This window comes from Protopterus annectens, chromosome 4.part0 (genome assembly GCF_019279795.1).
Source record: "Protopterus annectens isolate FY-2018-M chromosome 4.part0, PAN1.0, whole genome shotgun sequence".
In the NCBI taxonomy this organism is placed as follows: domain Eukaryota; kingdom Metazoa; phylum Chordata; order Ceratodontiformes; family Protopteridae; genus Protopterus; species Protopterus annectens.
Genome location: NC_056733.1, coordinates 1,470,071,162 through 1,470,092,626, shown reverse-complemented (window position 1 = coordinate 1,470,092,626; position 21,465 = coordinate 1,470,071,162). Strand labels below are relative to the sequence as shown.

General features: G+C 37.3%; 1 protein-coding gene across 1 annotated transcript in view; it reads right to left on the bottom strand.

Moving 5' to 3' along the window:
- Positions 1–1,250: 1,250 nt before the first annotated feature.
- The window catches only part of DOK3 (docking protein 3), a 543,483-nt gene continuing 523,268 nt past the window's right edge, over positions 1,251–21,465 (bottom strand). The window contains exon 5 of the mRNA XM_044069315.1: positions 1,251–3,944. Coding sequence (XP_043925250.1) covers positions 2,829–3,944 — 1,116 coding nt within the window. The 3' untranslated portion in view covers positions 1,251–2,828. The remainder of the gene's footprint in view (positions 3,945–21,465) is intronic.

Genomic DNA, 21,465 nt, shown 5'->3' with positions numbered 1-21,465 from the left:
ACACACACATATTCACAGACAACAAGACACCCATTCAAACTCCTGACAACTGTCCCTTATAAGAGTATGGCAACTCTTATATAAGGCATAATTCACTTACCTGCAAGTATTTATGCTCCTGCTTGCCCTCTTGATAAATATGTGTATGATCACTACACATACGTGATAAAAGTGTGTCCTTAAATAGTGGCTGACAATGAACCCGCACTCTGCTACTATGGGCCTGATTCCAAAAGATTTGCTGAGAGCAGGTCTTTTGGAATCTAGCCCCTGGTCTAAGCCTGTTTATAGACAGGCATTACACTGAAATAAGTCACTTACACTGAGCCCAATTCTTTCAGAATCAGAGCAGGTTTGTGCTGACAGCAACTCTTTTGGGATCCAGCCCCAGATTGCAAAGAGGATGGTATCCATGTTATGCTTAGTTTTTTCTGAAAAGTTGTGAGTAATTTGCAAGTAATAAGATTATTACTATGTGTGAACAGAAAGAAATGAAGATTCAGTTTCATATAAAATTAAAATCTCTTTGTAATACTCAATGCACACAACAAAGCCTATCATTAGTTCACATGCTTTTTATTAACACATTTTGCACTTGTGGTCTAACTTGCTGGCATAGATGGTCAAAAGCTTTTCTTTGCATTTTTGTTTGGATCATGGAAGAAATGCAACACAACAAATCTGCTTCAGCATTGCTGAACATACGATACAGATAATATGGCAGTGTGTAGACTCAAGGATGTACTTGGAAGCAGCTTTTATTTATTTATAAATTTAACTGTAAAAAAGTTTATCTTTGTAAAGTATATGTAGTGATGGCTGAACGTCAGCACACAGCTTTACAAACTTGACCAACAACAGCTTCCAGAGATGTACTCCCTCTAAGCATGTGTCACTGAGTCAAATCTTGCACTGATGAATATATAGTTCAGTATTACAAACACACACACACACAATCACGTGCGTACATACACACACACACACACACACACACACACACACACACACACACACACACACACACACACACACACTATTAAAAGCAGTGGCATAGAAACACAGGAAATCTAAGAAAAGATAAATTATTTGGTACAGAATTCCATTAGAATTTAAAATAAAACAGCATTCTCGGTCCTACTCTGACCAGTGTATTAGGGTTTCTGATCTGTAAGCTGACCATTTTTGTACTTTACATTATGAGTATGATTTATGTTTTTAGTGTTTATCTGTAGCCCTGCTGACTGTTTTTCTTTCTTTTTTTTTTTACTGAGTCTGGTTTGGCCTAGTATTCAACCAGTCCCTAAACAAATGGGTACAAGTATTCCTATAAATTGTATTCACTCCAATTTCCTAACCCCTGCCTATTTTGTACTCAGGATTATCCTTACTGGGTTGGGTCCCTCAGTGACAAAAATAGACAAAGATTGTATGCACAAGTAACTAGAGTTTCTAAACAAGTTTCTGTTGTTGTCAGGCAAGCTGTGGAGGGAAGAAATGATTACCAAAACTACGGCAAGTCTGGTTTGAATGGGTAGGTCATCTCCTGACTCAATCACAGTAAAGATCAGGGCCACGGTCTGCTCAACTTAAGCATACAGACTGCTTTTAGGGGATAGCGAGTTAAGCTGGTTATTCAAATGCAGTGGTATATGACCAGTTACTTGTACAAAACTGAAATACTATCCTTAGGGTTACCTTCATGCTAATGTAGCTATGCCCCATTCCAATTCAGTCCATCCATTCTACTGCTGCATACAGCCCCCTCCCCAGATCAATTGTGGAGATTATAACTCATCTAACAGTGGCTTGAGTTGGCTCTGCCGTTCCCCAAAGGGTTTCAAGATTTTGTTAATTCTACTCTGTGTGCTGTGGTGGGCTGCACCCCCTCACACCACCTAAAGATGGGGTCACACAATCTGTACAGAAGCAGATCAAAAGTTAGGTGATGTCTAATCTTAACAATCACTGTCACTCGCTGCCTGTACATACAACTGGTTCAAATCATCTTCATCTGCCTTTTGCACGCAGTAATAGCAAGTCCAGAGCAACTCATAAGTAACCAACAATTGGATGCTTAATTACTTTCATTTAAATTATTTATTTCTTAACACTTTGTACAATTACGGGTAGTGGAATTCTGAATATTTGCTGGCCATGTATCAGAAAGAGAAATGTCATTCTGCACCAGCTTGAAAGTTGACACTGGCAAACTAAAAGTGCTTGGGCAGAACAGAACAAGAGAGCTGACTGTGTATTGCTTTGTCATTAACCATTCATGTCATTAGAGTAGAAAATAGGAAGCAATCTGATGCAGCAATGTTAGTTACAATGACTCTAAACAGGTTTCTGCATCAACTCTGACTCATCAACAATGAGGCTACCCAGTAAAAGCCAAGCTACAATTACTCTGAAAAACAGTCATCCTTATGCCTATGTAAAACAAGTTGTCAGGCAGGTAACGTAGGCTAGTGGGTCATAATAACTAAAGGCTAAATGTACAGTCTTGAAAACGGTGATCTGAGTTTATTTACTAGCCATACCTTCCAGTTCTAACAAGAAGAAAATGTCCATATACCCCCAAAGGGTAAACTGTTCCAAGTACTAATAGGGTAGATGAACTGGATTTAGTTCCAGAGCAGTATCTTTTGAATTGCAGATCTTAATCAGCAGCACATACCTATTTTGAAACATTTAAACAGAAATGCTGGTTGGTTTACATTACTAAAAGTACAGTTTTCTCCAGAATTCTTTAACATTTCATAAGCAGGTAATGATGGAATCTAACAGGAAGACAGAAGATGGCCTTTGAGATTATATTTAATTTAACATTAGGTATAATCTGTGTCTGGAAAGTCACGAGTGGTTTTGGGGAAAGCTGTAAGTGCAGGTTCCTTTGAAAACAGGCTTGTCAATGTTTGCTTGAAATTAACTGGAAATGTGGTATGTGTGATAATCTCTGACCTAGGACTCTGTAACGTCTGATTATTATCTGACTGCACTCCTCTCCTCTGATTTTTAAAGTTTACTACAGCATATTCCCTCTGTCTATCACCATCAGTTTCTTTACTTTGAGACTCATTCTGGGCAGTGTCCAGGCCTGAGTTAGACCACGGAAGATGCATGCTGTCTTCATGAAGCATAAACTGATCTTTAAGCTGATCAGGGTATTTTGCCTCATTCTGCTCTTCTGAATGCCCGATACACTCTGAAATTTGAAATTCAGTGAAAGGAAAGTCCTTCTCCTCCATTGAAGAGTGTAGGTCAAGCTCTGAAAGATTCTGGTACAAGGGGTAATTTCTGGTTAAAGTTTCTGGAAAATTTTCTCCAGGGTATATTGCAGTAATTGAAGACAACTCATCAAGACTATCTGTTCTGTTCAGTTTTGGTCTACTTTGGCCTATATCAGCAAGCATTCCTGACTCAGCACCATACGTGATGCCAGCGTATTCTCCATGCAAAAAATCTTTATTGTCTACACAGGTGAGCCTACACAAGGAGGGGTGCTTTGATAATGACAGCTTTGCTGACTGAATTGAGATGTGTGCTGGTTCAGGTTCTGTATGGCTTCTTGGATTCTTCTTTGGTGTGCTATCAAGTTCTTTACATTTTTCCTTTTTCGCAGGAGCCATTCCATGCTGGGATTTTTCATCATGCTTTTCTAAATTGCCTTGTTGCTTCATCAAAAAGCCATCTTCACAATCCTGTGAGTAGACGTTTGCATTGGCCACAGACAGCTGACTAAGCGAGAGGCTATCTGAGGGGAATCTGGAAGTCACCTTTGTTTCACAGCCCATATTAGGCATTCTTCTTTCCTTCCATTCAACCTTTTGGTTGGCGATTGCTAGCTCAATGGCTGTAAAAAGCTCCAGAACTTGGGTAGTGCTGAAGACAAACAGTCCTTCACCTGATTCACACCGTCTCCCTGCTTCAAAGGAAAAGCATGCCTGTGAAATAGAAATAAAGAGATGCATCAAGATACATGCAGCACATACCAGACACAGTCTAACATACATGTGCAAGATAACATGGGAGTATTCAATATTCCACTATTAGTATTACTTCTACCGCTGGTGCTGATCCTATGAATATCATAACAAATGTTGTACATCAGCAGGATGACTGCAGGGATGACACAGACTGTGAGCAAGTATCCCAAAAGTAACTCCCCACCTTTGTAGCAGATGTACAATTCTCCATATATGCTGAAAACATGTAGCATACATTCTCTGTTAATCAGTGTGAAATGCAAGATAGTAAAGCCTGTAAAAAGGACACGCAGACTGTCTTATTATCCAGTACTGCCATTGCATAATGTAGCCCTTGAGAAAACAAACAAAAAATAATAAAATAGCTCTGCAATGTTTCTGCTATTGTCAAAGGTAAGGACCTTAGTCAATGCCTTTTGCCCATTTCTAACTCACTTTCCAAAGAGAAACCCAAGAAGTCCAAGATGTAGACCACACAGATGGGCCAACGATATGGCAAGTAAAGGCTGTTTAATAAAGTAATACATTCTCCCTTGTGTTAACAAGTATGAAAAATCAAGCCTAGAAAACTGCACTAAAACAGAAGCATACCTGAACATGTCCTATAATTTTCTTCCTGTTATCCTGTGTAGCACCGCAGTCCAAGAAATGGTGGGGATAACATAGCAGAGATATAGTCTTTGACTTGCACTGCTTCTTGCATTATCACTTATCTGTATTTCTGTCATACAGACCACTTTTTTGGAGGTTACCATGCCTCAGATTTGAGTCTCACAGACTAGGTATTTTTCTTATTTTCCTAAAATCTTCCTTTAGTGAAGTATTTGCTGGAGTTTAATATATACATTAATTTACCTAAGCAGATATGCCACCAGCAAAGTCAAAGGTCTGTCCCATACAGGCATCATTGTTGGTGGTATTTTCCAAAATAACACTTATACACTTAATTAATGATTACTAGCCTGAGCTATTCTTAATAAAACTATTTTGCCATTAATCAAATTCTACTACTGGCATTTGAGGAACATAATCAAGTGTTGGGTCACTTTCTATCCACTTCCTTAAATCTCTCCTGGGAGGCATGATATATGGTGTGTGTGTCACATAACAGCAATGACTTCATACAATCTTCCATTAACCAGAAGCTCCAGTAGCCAGCTCCTTCCAACTTCTGCTAGAAGGCAATCAATTGCTAGATTCTTAACCCCCTTCAAACCAAATGCAGAAAAATAGTTTATGGCATCCTGAATAGTCTTTCTTCAAATGACTTTCTGAGGTCACTATTCAAGACCCTGTGTTTGCCTCATTGGGAATACAGTACCACTGTACCAATCAGCCAACAGACGCAATTACTCTTCTAACTAACAAGTCACTAACAATACCATAGTGCCACACAGAGATGGGATATCCTCCCCACACTTGAAAATACATAAGAAACCTAGTTTTATTTTCAATTCTGAGCTGTTCAGAGGATGTTTTTGTAGGGGAGCGAGAAAATATAGGTAACAATCAAGCTGAGGGAACTTCAGAAACTCATTGTAGATATACTGAAACAAGAGGCTAATCAAAATGAAATAAATAAATAAATAAATAAGCTCAAACATAACAGGTAGCTAAGTAAACAACAGGGTCTGAGTGAAACCACTGGGCAGAAAGGGGCAGGGGCAACTAGAAAAAAATAAGAAAAAACTGTTGTAAACTCAATTCATTTTGATTAGACTGATTAGAAGCAGACACACACACACACACACACACACACACATATATATATATATATGTTGTTGTTCTTTTGGCTTTTCCCAGTTAGGGGTCACCACAGCGGAACTCCAGTCCGCTAATGATTAGCAGTAGATTTTTATGGTGCCAAGGTGCCAGCTCGACACCCAACCTTCAATGAAGGCACGCCCATTTATGCATGTCTTTCGAATGCCACTCGACCGCGGGGAGGACATGCAGACTCCACACAAATTCATTTTCTGATCAGCCTGTTAATCCAATTCACAGTCATGGGGGAACCATAGCCCATATTCAGAAATAGCCTGCTTTCCAAACTGTCTACAAGCTTACCAACTGCAAATGTTTTAGGTCTATGGTTACAGTATTATGTTCATAGATAGTCTACCATCTGAATTCCTTGTACAGATGAAATACTGAAGTTGCTGATAAATGAAATCAGTTTACCATGCTGTGATGTGTCCCTACTCTGAGCCAGCAATCAAAGAGACACAATCCTTACCACTGACTCTGGTGATGGATGGTCAGTAAAAGCACAGCTAGATTCACACAGTATTTTCAGATGCAGCTTCTTGCACCAAACAGAATTTCCCTTAAGAACACACACAGACCACACTCCAGACCTAGGGCTGGACTCTCTTTCGTTCTCCAGACCCACACAAAACTCCACATTGACCACTTTGTAGCTCTGTGTCCTTGTTCCCAATAGCTGACACATGCACTTGGATAGGGTCTATATTACTAGACCAAAAACTCGTTTCAGTGAACACCACAAGACCAACACGTATAGCATGAATTACGGTAATGGCGAAAGTTCAAAATCGCGAAACACAAAATGTCGAAGTGTGATGGTTGGCCCATCTGCGGTCTAGCTCCGTAAGGTAAGTGTGCGATAGTTATGGACCTTAGGGTTAGGGTGCGGGTTAAGGTAAGTGCATAGATAGGTAATGTATATAAGGTTTAGTGTAGGGTTAAAAGTAGGGTTTTGTTAAGTGTATGTGTGTGGATTATTTGTTTTGTTTGGGTATATGTCTGTAGGGTAAGTGTACGATAGTTATGGACCTTAGGGTTAGGGTGCAGTTTAAGGTAAGTACATAGACAGTAATGTATGTAAGGTTTAGTGTAGGGTTAGAAGTAGGGTTTGGTTAGTGTATGTATGTGTTTTATTTATTATGTTTGGGTATGTAGTATGTAGCGCATGGTGGTGTTGGCTGACTATGACGAGTCGAGATTTGAAATTTCGCAGTTTAGGTTGTTTGGCGTTTTTGCGGTTCACGCTATATGTGTCGGTCTTGTGGTGTTCGCTGAAATGGTTTTTCGATCTGGTAATATAGACCCCTTGGATATTTGACTTTCACACAGACCCATACACACCTGGGAAAAGCTGGCACAGATTTACTAACTGTGCCCCTTTCTGCCCAGAACCTGAGGTAATCATGCTGCCACCGGTCACCTACCTTAAGGCTCTTACAATGGGTATCCAATTATACTGTGCAAAATTAATACTAATACAAATAGTAGAGTGTGACCAAAACAGCAAAGCTTTCAGGAGTGGTCACAGTGTCACTAAAATAAGCATAAATACTCTCAAGATGTTAAAAAGTATTCTCTAAAGGACCAGCCACAATGAAAATTATTAAAATATTTACAGTAATGATAAATAATAAAATTAAAAAAAAAAACAGGAGAATATGGAATACAATAAACAACAGAGTTTCAACAGAGATATAAAATAATACAGTTGGATAGCTTCTCACAGATGTAGAAAACAATGCTAAACTAAATGTCCCTGACTATCTAAAGAATTACCGTGCCCTGACTACTTACTAAAGCAAAGCAAATTGATGTGTGCTATGTCTTACCACAACAAAAGCCAAATGATGTCTCTCTCTCTCTCTGTCTGTGTGGATATGTGAGAAATATATCCTATCAGAAATCTTTCCTGTCAGATTCTGTGCTGATGAGAAAGCTTGAAACAAGATGTGGTTAAAGGATGACATCATCTCTGCTCACCTGACTCTGGTACAAGACACACACAAGCTGTAACACAATTTCAAATGTTCCATCCAGGGTTCTCTGATAAAGCATAAATAATTGGTCAGTTGCAACAATACAATGTAATATACATGCATACATTCTTTCTGTCCAGCAGGACCTACTGTTGATGTATTTTTAACACAAGTAACTTTACAAATATAGTTTAACTCAAACTTCTGCACAAATCAGTTTGATAGTCAAATAATATAAAATTCTTTACAAAACTCCAGCTAGCTATGCTGGCATATGTACACATGTACTACCCTACTCTCCCTGGCACAGATGGCACTACCTCATAACATCACACATGCATTACTTGAATGTATATCTCTCCTGTTGCAATGGCATTCATGACTTGATTTATAGATACTAATAGTTTATTATGTCCACTTAATGTCTATACTCTATGAACTTTCATTGTTTACATAATTTGTTTTGCTTGTAAATGCTGTAAATACCTTGTAAACCATGACATGGATGTAAAATATTCTTTGCTCAGTCCATCTACCCAGCAAACAAATGTCAACTAAATAAAAAAATAAAAGAGAGAAAATAATCCTGGACTGAAGGCAAGTCCATCACAGCACACACTCTCACTCAGACATGTCACTCAGCCTATAGCCAGTTTGGAAGATTGTCAACTCAGATCTGATAAAACCCATGTGGACACAAAGAAGATATGCAGACTCCAATCAGAAAGGAAACCATCTGAGAACCAGACTTAACAAGCAAGCACTACTGAGACAGCAGTGTTAACCACTGCACAAGTGTGCCACCCATATATATATATATATATATATATATATATATATATATATATATATATATATGGGTCTACCTGACATGGTCGACAGTTCATATGATCGACACTCATTTGGTCGACAGTTCATTTGGTCAACAAGCAGATTTGCCCAATTCCCCAATGTTGTGCAACCCTGGAGTTGATATATATAGTTAGGGGGGGTGGGGGGCACAGCCCCCCACATTGCGGGGTGTGGGGGGTGAAGCCCCCCACCTAAAATGCTTGTCGACCAAATGAACTGTTGACCACATGAACTGTCGACCATGTCAGGTAGACCCATATATATATATATATATATATATATATATATATATATATATATATATATATATATATGGTTCCACTTGAAAACATCGAAATTCTAAACCTTCGAAATTCATATGGTCGAGACCATATCATCGAGTGTTTAGAACATCAATGTTGTCAAGGGGAAGAAAAAGGTAAGTAAAACAGGGAAAAAGCTAATGTTTCTGCAGGGCAGCAAGGTGCCCTGCACACTGTGTCTGTGAATGTGCCATCTCTGTGATGGCACTGCAGACAGGGTACGGGAAATCTTCCGTTTAGCACTTCTGCATATAGTGCTAAAATGGAGATTTCCCTTTACCGCACTGTAGTGCGATCTCGGAGTTGGTATATTAAAGTTGGGGTGGTGTGGGAGGTGCAACCCCCCACTTGGGGGGTGCGGGAGGGTGAAGCCCCCCTGCATAAAATAGTTTTTTGATTTTTTTTCCTTTTTTTTACATTCACTTTGAATCTTCGATGGTTTGAAACTCGATGTTCTGGTCTCGATGATCAGATTATCGATGTTTCAAGCTTTCGATGATTCAAAGTGGAACCCTATATATATATATATATATATATATATATATATATATATATATATATATATATATATATATATATATATATACACAAACACACACAAACTTACACCAGCAGATATATATATAAACCTGTACTAAATGAGCACATTAATATTAAATGTTTTTTAACAGCCCAGAGGTTGTAAACAAAGAATAAAATACTTTTTAAAATATTAAGTGTTTTTTAAATACATGCTAAATTTATTTTTTGGAGTAAGATCATTTTACATATGATAACCATAGAACATAATATTGATATTAGTGTGTTAACACTGATGAAAAAATAATTAATTATTCATTCCTACTGGTATTACTCAGTCATGTGATTTAAAACGTTTGTATATAAAAAGGAATGAGGTGTAGTTTTACTTATTTTGATGATGTTCTATGAAAATAAAGAACAAAAGCACTAAATAAATCTACCTGCACCTTTAGTTTTTATGCTCTTGGTCTGACTTAGAAAGAATGTTTTTGCAATAGAAGTTCTGTTTATTCATTCGAAAGTGCTTTTAAGTTTTATTTGGTGTTGTTTTTAAAGAACGCATTTAAGTCATGGCCAACTAATCAAATAATGTGTTCAAAAATATTTTATATCCAAATTTGTATTTAACAGTTCCTTCAGTTCCAGGTAATTTGGTTAGTCTTATACAGACTTTGATTTCCATAGTCCGCAAAGCAAAGTATTTACTGAACCAAATCAAAACCAGAAGTGGTTCCAAAGTCAATGGAGAAAACATTGGTTTAACTTCTACCTTTTATGACATTCCCCAAAGCATTGCAACTTTTTTGAATTCTTCTCCACAAACATCAGAGGAATGCACTTTGATACAAGAAATAAGAGATTCAAACTTTCCCTTTAAAAATCTGTTGTACATGGACACTAATACATTCAAATCCTTTCAAATGCAATTCACCCAAGATGAGCAAGTTACTACAAGTAATTTAGACAGTGGTAATTATAGTTCAATGGTACAATGCAGAACAGCTATTTTTGACCTTGAAAATAAATTACTCAAGCTTAAGACATAGCAATGTGAAATTTACTACTGAAAGCATTGCTTGACTATAAGTCAAGTGCTGTTTGGTTTACAGTTATTTAAGTTTCCGAATTATGTCAAGCATGGGGACAGAACATACAACAGTCTTGTCAATTTATTCAACAACACAGGTTTGGAAATATTAACATTTTTGATATTTGACTTTCAAATCAAAGTCAGAGATTACATAATAAATAAATGTTTTAAATTATAAAATCAAAAAGGATATTTTTTTCTGACTTGAGACACTGCATAATAGGATTTCAGTGAAAGCTGATAGGCATGTTTCCACCATTCTAAATAAGAAAGAAAAAAAACTTTTTAAAGATGATGAAGCATACAGGGGTGGTTATGCTTACCCAATTAAAATTAAATCTAATGAGAACAAAGGTTTAAATTTTCCTCACTCTCCAACTAGATAAACAGAACAGAATAAAAGCATTGTAAATTTGCCTGAAGTTTCACTTGTAATAGGGGCCAATGTTATTCCAATCAATACATTTACACAAATAGTAGCAAAAGATTCTTGTGGAGCCTTTACTTCTTCAGGCACCCCCTTTTTGATCAACAGTCCTACAAAGAAAGAGACTCAAAACCATATGAACAAAGGGAAATATCAAGGAAAGGGGAAGGCAAAGGTGAAGGAAAGATAATAAAATCTAAAAGTATTTGGAACTTAAGTAGTTTGAAAGTGAACGTTGATCATGTGACAGTGCTGGAAAAGGGTTTTTCTTTTATACTTTCTCAGAAAGCACAAACATAACAAAGGTTTTAGTTAATCTCAAATTGTATATTAGAAAACTGAATTTGCATTATATATTATGCCATGTGAAACATTTTCATCCAAAGACAGAGAATTTAGGAAACTTGCTACTTATACACCACAGTTATACTCCATGTTACATGTTTCAATGTTGTTTTTGTTGTTGTGTCTTTCGGCTTTTCCCGGTTAGGGGTCACCACAGTGGAACTCCAGTCCGCTAATGATTGGGAGTAGATTTTTACGTGCCAAGTTGCCGGCCCTGACACACAACCTTCAACGAAGATATGCCCATTCACGCATGTCTCCACACAGAAGACGCTCAAGCTGAGAATTGAACAGGACAACGTCTTAGTGTGAGGCAACAATGCTACCGCAGCACCACCACCGCAGTATGTTACATGTTTCAATGATGTTTGCAAAACTGATTTGAGGGAAGTTTACACATGAATAGTGATTATAAGTTTTTCAATCTGGTAAAAGGGGAAAGGAAAGCTTTACATGATCTGGCAAATAACAATGACATTTGTGTTATGAAGGCAAACAAAGATAACGAAATAGTATGAACAGTGCAGATTATAGGCAAGCTTGTTTCATATGTTAAAGAATGTTGAATGCTACACAGAAGTTAACATGATGGAAATATAAAAAGTTTTAAAAATATAAACTTTTGTATGATTTGTTAAGTCAAGGTTTCATACATTTTGTACTTTATGAGTTTCTTAAAGTAGAACACTCTAACATAGCTAGAATTTTTGGAATATCAAAAATTCACAAAGATAGTTCAAAGCCTCCTTTCAGGCCAATAGTCGCTGCAGATTTTTACAAAACTGAGCTCATATCAATATACTTAGGCAAAATTTTAAACTCTATTACAAAAATCTGAATTTTACTTAAGGGGCTCCTGGCATCTATTAGAATTGCTAAGAGACTGTGCAGCAAGGGATTTAGATGGCCATTTTGTGACTTTGGATGTGACAGCTTTGTACACCAGTATACCCCAATAACAAGGGATTGAATCTGTAAGAAGATTCTTAACCAAGTTTACAGACATAACATTTGCTTGAATACAATTTCTATGTTGTTGGAAGTCATCTTGGAAAATAATTATTTTATGTTCCAAGATAAATACTTTAAACAGATGAGAAGGAGTAGCCATGGGCACCAGAGTGTCACCAGTTTTTACCAATTTAGTCACAGCTTGGTGGGAAGAAGAACATCTAAAAATTATTTTTTTATTTTAAAAAGTACTACTTAATAAGCATTTTATTGATTACTTGTTTTTTTTTTTATTGGAGTGGTACATTAGAGGAATATAATGTGCTTTTCGACAGTTTAAACAACAGTACAGATTATCTTCAATTCTCACTAAATAGTATTGGATTAGAAGTTAACTTTTTAGATTTAACATTTTTTACAAAGATCAAAACCATTTTGAAAACTGAGTGTTTGAAAAGAAACCTTTGTTAACAGTTATTTACATAAATATAGTCAACATCCCATGTTCATGAAGAAAAAGTTGTAAAAGGACAATTTGTTTGACTCTGTAGAATGACAAGCAGGGATGAAACATATATGTTGTTCTTCTTTCGGCTTTTCCCGGTTAGGGGTCGCCACAGTGGAACTCTGGTCCTCTAATGATTGGCAGTAGATTTTTATGGTGCCGAGGTGCCAGCCCGATGCCCAACCTTCAACAAAGGCACACCCATTCATGCATGTCTTTCAAACACCACTCAACCGTGGGGAGGACATGCAGACTCTACACAGAAGGCACTCCAGTTGAGAATCAAACGGGAGAACCTCTTGCTGTGAGGTGACAATGCTACCGCTGCACCACCACAGCATAGGGATGAAACATATATAATGGATGCATTTAATTTAAAGGGTTTATTTTTGGAGAGGGTACGAAGGTGATTTCATTGACAAAATCATGGATGAAATTTTGTTTAAACATCAAAAAAAAACTTTAAATCCATTTTAGACAAGACTAATACAATTTTAAATCAAGTTAGAATAAATTCAACTTTTTTGAAAAAGTAGTTATAAAAGAGCATTTCCTTTACCAATGTCGAAGGACATAGGCTGATCAGAAAAAAAAATTAAATGACAACTGAAAAATTATTCTGGGTAACAAAGATTTTTCAGATGTTTTAGGTCATAAACCAGTGTTCACCTACAAAGGCAGGAACAATTTGGAGTCTATTTTAGAAAAAACTAAAGTAACTAAAAGTAAAGATTCTTTATGGGACTTACAAGTGTAATAATTGTAATTATTGTATATATATTTCACATGCATCAAATGTTTACATTAAAAGTTTTAATCAAACAGTTTGGTCCAAAGGTAATTTTTACATGTAATTCTTATAGGATAGTATATTTAGCCTGTTGTGAAATGTGCGAAAGTTGTTACATAGGAAGAACAATAAGAAAACTTTCTAAAAGAATATACAAACATATTACAGCAATTAAAAATCAAAAGAAAAATTAGTTGAATGGTAGGAGAAAGCTGAAATAAGCAAATACAAATAACATAATGCTAAAGCAACTAAAAACTTTAATATGGTAAGTGCTTTCAGTGGTAAAAATATTCTGAAGGGTCTGAAGAAGGTGGAATATTTTTACCACTGAAAGCGCTTTTAGTTGCTTTAGCATTACGTTATTCGTATTTGCTTATTGCAGCTTTCTCCTACCATTCAACTCGTTTTTCTTTTGATTTTTAGTAGTTTTTCGGTTTTCTTGGTTTTTTATATTACAGCAATTAAGAAACATGCTTATAATAATGCCTTAGCTAAACATGCCAATGAATGTAATAACCTTAGAAAGTTTACATCTTTTGTTTTAGATTTAGTTAAAATTGAAGGCTTCATGGGGGACTTTAATACACTTTTAGAGTACAAAGAAGCAGAATGGAAGATTAAGTTAGCAGCAGCAAAAACCTGGACTAAATGCGCAGATTAATATTAAATGCTTTTAACAGCTCAGATGTTGTAAACAAAGAATAAAGTATTATTAGGGGCTTTTTAAGTGCATGCTATATTTATTTATTTATGTTATTTATTTATTTACATTTTTACCGGGTAATGTCTGACTGGGCTGAAAGCCCCTTTTCAGCAGAGACCCGGGGAGAAAAGCTCCAAAAGTAAAACATAATAGATAACAAAGTATTATAATGATTTACAACTAATAAATACATAATAAAGTTACACAAAGTAAATAAGAACCAGGAAGTTAAACAAGGTAAATACAGCAACAAAAAAATACAAGGTTACAAAAAACTAGTTAAATAAGAAACTAACATATAACTGTGCACTAAAATACATAAATATGGTAGAAGAAATATAGCAAGTGTAATATCAGCCAGAGCAAAACCTGGAAAAAAAGAAACCCTGCACCTGGAGTAAATTAAAGATTGGTAGTGACAGACAAATGAAAAATAAAATTATGAAGAGTTTGAAATAGTTGAGAAGTAAGGACACTAGTCAGGATTAGTGCATGGACAGATCCAATGGTTGGTGAGGTATTGTCTGAGGCTTTGCTTGAAAATGGAAGTGTTTTTAAGTTTGATCAAATGCTGAGGCAATTGGTTCCAAAACCTGGAAGTTTTGTTAGAATAGAGTGAGTCCCCAAAAGTGTTTGTAGATTTAATAACTTTTAACAGAAGTTTATCAGAGGATCGAAGGTCTCTAAGGTTAGTATTAGATTGAATTAAGTCTTTTAGAGCTAGACAGGAATCAGGTTTATAAAAAATGTTGTAAGCAAAGGTGACTTGGTTTAGTTGTAGCAAACTGGGTAGTTCAATCCAGTTTATTTTTTGTAGTAAGAGCATTTTAAATATAATAACCATAGAGCAAACCGTTGATATTGGTATGTTAAGACTGGTGAAAAGTTAAGAAATTATTCATTATTATTGGTGTTACTCAGTCATGTGATTTAAAACTTTTGCATATAAAAAGAAATGTGGTGAGAGTCATAGTTTTATTTATTCTTATGAGTTCTATGAAAATAAAGAACAAAGGCACTAAATCACTCTATCTGCACAGTTAGTTTTTGTGTTTTTTGGTCTGACTTAAAAATAATGTTTTTGTATGTATAAGATTTGTGTATTTGTTCCAATGTTTAAGTTTTATAAATATATATATATATATATATATATATATATAGGTTTACTATGGTATGGTTGAGCCGGACCCCATCGAATGATGGGATCATCGACCCACGTACGCAAAAATGACAGTGTTGAATTCTGACATTGTCGAAATACGACTGGTAAACCAAAATGTAGAAGAACAGTGCAAGCCCAAAACCAGTAAACGAACAAAAAGCACTGTTTAGAGGAGAAACCAAGCACCGGACAGCTCTAGGTAAAATCCAAAGATTTATTAAAACAAAAAACCCTACGTAAAACGCTTGACAAAACACCGCGTTTTTCATTTATACAACAGACTTCATCAGATAACAAGAAACAGAATAAAAGCCATGTATATATACTGACAAAAAATTCAAATCATCCAATGAAGATACATCTCATAAATATGTAACCTATGTATGTGATGTAAAATGACTGACTACATGATTAACACATTTTCCTACTACCATAACTTAACCATGAATTCTGGTAAAAAAACCATACCTACGCTTCAAAAAAGAAATGTATAAGTTATACTCATATATATAAAAATGTTTAAACTATTATAAATATACATGGCCTATATATTAAAACTCCGGAAGAGGTAAGCTCTTGTCGAAATACGACTCATCTTCAACCTTGAAATGGGTTTTAACATGGGTCGAGATTGGGGCAAGATTCGTACTTCGACAATGTCGGTTTCAACATTGTCGCTGTTCAGCCTCCAGTCTTCGACTGAAGTGGGTTCGACTGAACCCACTTCGACCTTACCATAGTAAACCTATATATATATATATATATATATATATATATATATATATATATATATATAGGAATATATTATAATTTATCAGTCATTCTATCTAGTGGATTATGAATTACGAAAAATCAAATACTTTAATCAACTACACCAACAGATGAATACACACAAAAACAGCATTTTTTGAAAGAGGCTATACCCCCCCCCCTCGCCCACTAACTGTGAATATCAACTCCAAGATCGTACAATAGATGGAAAAAGGAAAACTCCCTAAACCCCACTGACCAACAATCTTGTACAAAATGTAACCTCTGTGAATTCAAATTTTATCTAAAAGAACATCCAAATAAATGACCTTCAACTATATATAAACATATATATGTACAGCTTGTATTCACTGGTTAGTTTCAGCTTAAACAGTATGTCTGATCATCATCATCAACAACCCTCATTTTCCAATTTACTATATGTGGTTGGGGTGTCATGTTAATTGTCGCCATCTCTCTCAATTCAATATCACACTCCTGCCGTCTTTGACACTCATGCCTGACTGTTGCAGATCTTCTCTCAGACAATCCAGCCACCTTTTTGCTGGATGTCTTCTTGCCTTCTTCCTGTCTGCCCCAAATCTTCTTCACCAGATTGTCTTGTGCTTTTCTGCACATATGTCCACCCACCATAATCTGTTCTCTTTTTTCTTTTCTGCAACTGGAGCTACTTTGGCTTCTGCTCTTATATCCTCATTTCTTCATCTGTCCCACAATGTGCATCCTACCACCCTTCTTAGGCAGTTCATTTCAATTACCTCTAACTTCCCTATCTGCTTTACCTTTACTGCCCAGGTTTCTGCACCATACAGTAGTGCATGTTGCAACACTGTCTTGTACATCTTACATTTCAGCTTCTTTGGCATTCTTCTTTCATTCACTACAACTGGGACTCTATGCCATTTGGCTGCAGCCCCTCTGATTCTAGCTTTGACCTCTTCATTCAGACTTCCATTATTCTCAGCCACCCCTCCCAGATACTTGAAGCTATTAACCTGTTCCACTATCTTCCCTTCTATCTCAGTTCTCAGCTTTTTCTGACTTCCCCAATTTTCTGCCATTACCACTGTCTTATCTGTGCTTAGTTTCATCATATGTGCCTTCAGTTTTGCATTCCACTCCCCTATCCTTTACTGAAGTTCTTGCTGAGTCTGCCTGTAATGCCACATCATCTGCATACAGCAACTTTGTTGATCTGTCCCCTCTGACCTATTTGCTAATGTAGTCCACCACCAGTATGAACAGTAGTGGGTTCAGAGCTGTACCCTGGTGCACACCCACTCCCACTGGGAACCTCTGTGTGAGACCCAACACTGTTCATACTTTGAGTCATTGGGTCTTGTACATAAACTGCCCTAATTCTACCAATGTTTCTGGAACTTTAAACCACTGCAGTACTGTCCAAATCAGCTTTCTTTGGACCCTGTCATATGCATTCTCCAAGTCTAGGAATGCTCAGTTGGACTCTTTCCTCATCTCTAGCTTCTTCTGAAATATCTCTCTCACTGCAAATATCAGGTCCGTTCTGCTGCATCCTGATCTGAATCCAAACTCTCATCTCCCGTATTACTTTCTGCTACTGTGTGTATCCATTTATCAGTCACCTTCTCTAGAATTTTCATGCAATGTGACAGGAGTTTGATTACTCTGTACTGCCCACTTTGTTCCTGTACACACTGGCATGAGTATGCTTATTCTCCAGTCATCTGGGATACGCCTTTCTCTTCACACTGCTGACATTACTGTCAGGAGCAATTTCTCCACTATCTCACCCAGCATCTGTATCATATCTGCTGTGACCTTATCAAAGCCTGCTGCCTTCCCTGACTTCATTTTTTCTTAGTGCTGCTCTTACTTCTTCTAGGGTAGGCTCCTCCTCTTCTCTCATCGTAGGCTGTATCTGGGGCAGTACAGCTTCTGTGGGGTTTTCTTCATTCAGAAACTGCTGGAAGTACTCTTTTCATCTGCCTTTGATGTCCTGTGGACTGGTGAGCAAATTGTTGCTGGCATCCCTTATTAAGGGTGTCTGACCATCTTCTTTACCTTTCTGTCTTTGCTTTGGAACTAGATATAGTTTCTTTATACCACTTACTGAGTCACTTTCCAGAAGCTGGTAGAGTGCCTCTGATGCCCTATTCCTCTCTATTGCAACTCTTTTCTTAGCTTGAAGCACCACACTGTAGAACAAACCAATCCCCACACCATAAGTTTCAGGCCAGATTAATTCACTCAGGTTAGTACACAGACTGATTTATTAAAATAAAAAAAAATAACTCCTGCAGTAAAAGTTAACAGTAAAACTTCAAACTTGTATACCATTAAGAGAAAGTAACACTTCTCTGGTGCCTCAACCTCCAGAAAAGCCTTTTCAGAGTACATCTTTCTGCTGGTAAGCATACACTTAAATACATGCATTTGATCAATTAAATAATCATCCAATTAAGAATTCACTAAAAAAGCTTCTTTGTTAGCCAACCAGTATTCCTTCCTAACCTGGCTGATCTTTTCTATCTCCCACTTTTTCCTGCACTCTTTCTTTCTTTTGATGACTTCCTGGACTTCTGCATTTCACCACCAGCTTTTCTTATGTAATTTATTTCCATACCTGGGTAGGCCACATATCGGTTCTGTAGTCCTCACACACATGCTGTTTTGAGGCGCGGCCATTCTTCAATTCCACCTATTTCTTCTTCTTCTTGGGTGCTAGAGCCCTGAGTAATTCCTTGAACTGTTGTACTTTCTCTCCAGTCAACTTCCAGGTCTTCAGCCTGGTCTCTGTTGACCACAGAGCCTTCTATGTCCACTGCTTGCAGCTGATTGTGGCAACCAGTGGTCTATACTGTGGGCCAACTGTTTCAATGGGGATGACTTTGCAATCATTAATTTTACCCCAGAGCCCTTTCCTTACTAGGAGGAAGTTTACTTGAGTTGCATGTTGTCCACTCTTGTATGTGATTTTGTAACTGTCTCTCTTTCTGAACCATGTGTTGGCTACTCTCAAGCCATTTGGCAGACAGAAGTCTAGAACGGCCTCCCCTTCTTTATTCCTGTTGCCCAACCCATGTGGTCGCAGACAGTTATATCTTGTTCTGTCTGTCCCAATATGTGCATTCAAGTCACCCATTATCAACACTAATTCATGTCGTCCTGATTTGTCTATTAGGTCCTGCAACTGTTGTCTGAATGCACTCTTTTCCTCACTATCACAAGCCTCCTGTTGGGCATAGGCTGAGATTATAAATATTGCCCTATCATTACACTGGAGTCTAACTGCCATGAGTCTGTCACTAATTTTGATGACATCCCTCACTGCCTTCTGAATCCTCTCTCACTCCACAATTCCCAAACCATTTCTAGCCTCTCCTCCTCCTGAGTAGTAAACTCTGGATCCCAAGCTGAGTGGCTTTGCTCCACTGCCCTTTCATCTTGTTTCTTGGATACAAATGATGTCCAGCCTCTTCCATACCATATTATCCACTTCCAAGATGCATGCTCTCAGTGAAACTATATTGAGTGTAGTAATTGTCAGTTCATGTTTGGCACATTGATTGGTTTTACATCCAGCTTTCGCTCAACAGAGCTATCCCAGGTAATGCAGGCTGGGCAACTAGACACTGTTCAGCCAGTAGCTTACTGACCCAAGGGTGCTGGGCTTTATGGTGGGCACACACTGGCCAATAGGGCAAATACACCCCTTCCACTGTTAGCATGGGTCACTGGCACAGGTCAGAGTAGGCTGGGTCCTGAACCCACTTATCACCAGCAAATACCCGTGCCTGACAATAGTCAACATAACCGAATCACCTATAGCCATATTCTACACTGTCAAGTGGCTAAACCTGTCACAGCACTCAATTTGTGATCTGTGTTCTTCTATCTTGACGATAATGTGCACAACAGTAGATGCCCAAAATGGTTGGTCTATACAACTCCTTCCCCATAGGGTACCATGTAGAGTTTGTGCTGCTTCCCACAGCTCCATTCATTGAGCAGTTTGGGATGGAAACATTCAACATGTTTTTCAGGGATGGGAAGAACCCTAGAGACTCAGAGAGAACATGCAAACTCCAAACAGGCATTGGCCGGAGGTCAGGATGTATTTCTACCACTATGTCATTTCATTTCATCTCATTCAGCATGCATCTGCACTACTGCTGCATTTCAATTTTTTAGGAATGAAAAAAACACTTTCCAGGTTCAAGTTAACAGTTGTTTTTCTAAACAGAAACTTCAATTTTTTATCTAAACACACAAGCCTTTAGTGAAAATTACTCTTAAACAGGTGATAGGAGCAACTGCCCAGGCGCAGAGTTGGGGTGATCAGCTGATCTGGATCTCTCTTTAATGCAATATCAACTTTTAAAACCAGTATTGCATTTGTAGTCAAACCTGAGCACTTTAGTGCTCAGTGTGTGGTCTAAACTGTAGTCACTATTTGCAACTTGTTATGGTTTAAAAGTAAAAAAAAAAATCTCTGTGTTTTACCTAAAACCTGAGTGCTGTAGCACTCTGTGCAGGCAGGGAATAAACTGCAGCCAGTGTCTGCTACAGTTTGAAAGAAGAAATATTTTTGGTACTTAAGTATTATCACAACCAGGTTCCAAACTAAGTACCCAACTTTATATGCTTATAAGGGTAATATTTAAAATCAGTCCCTATTTTGGGGCATTTGTCCCCCCAATTATTTTAGGCTTTGTCAAGAATTCTTGTAAGAGGTTGAGAGGCATGATATCATCTACCGTATACTTTTGTACAAAATGTAAATGGAAAGTTACAGACTACTTTCTGCAGGAAATGTCGTCATTCGCCCATACATCTTAACTGCTACGAATTAGTCCCTCGGATTTAGCCTTTTTCCTCATACATTTACCAATGCTCCACATACAGTCAGACCTGAGTGCAAACCATATTAAATAAACAGACTAGCCTCTATACTACACAGATACTATCTATCAACAATTAGACAATCTAATCATACAGGATCTAGCAGGGTTGCCATTACGTATTATCGCAAGCAGCTTCCAAACCTGTCATCATTCTTCTCGTATTTTGCTTCAACGTTTACTGGCTAAATCAAGCAAGGCTGATCAAAAGTAAGATGACAGGAACCTCATTCAACATAAACAAATAAACAGAGAACAAGAAAAGAAGCACGCAGTCACAAATTGCCAACATACACAGTCGTTGTGGGGATCTCTGCTTTCTTTGAAGGATATGAAGTCTGAAAACAAATGCATGCTATTATTTAGTAACATTAATCCTCGATGATGAGAGAGAAACCACAGATTTTGCAAGGGATACATTAAAAATATG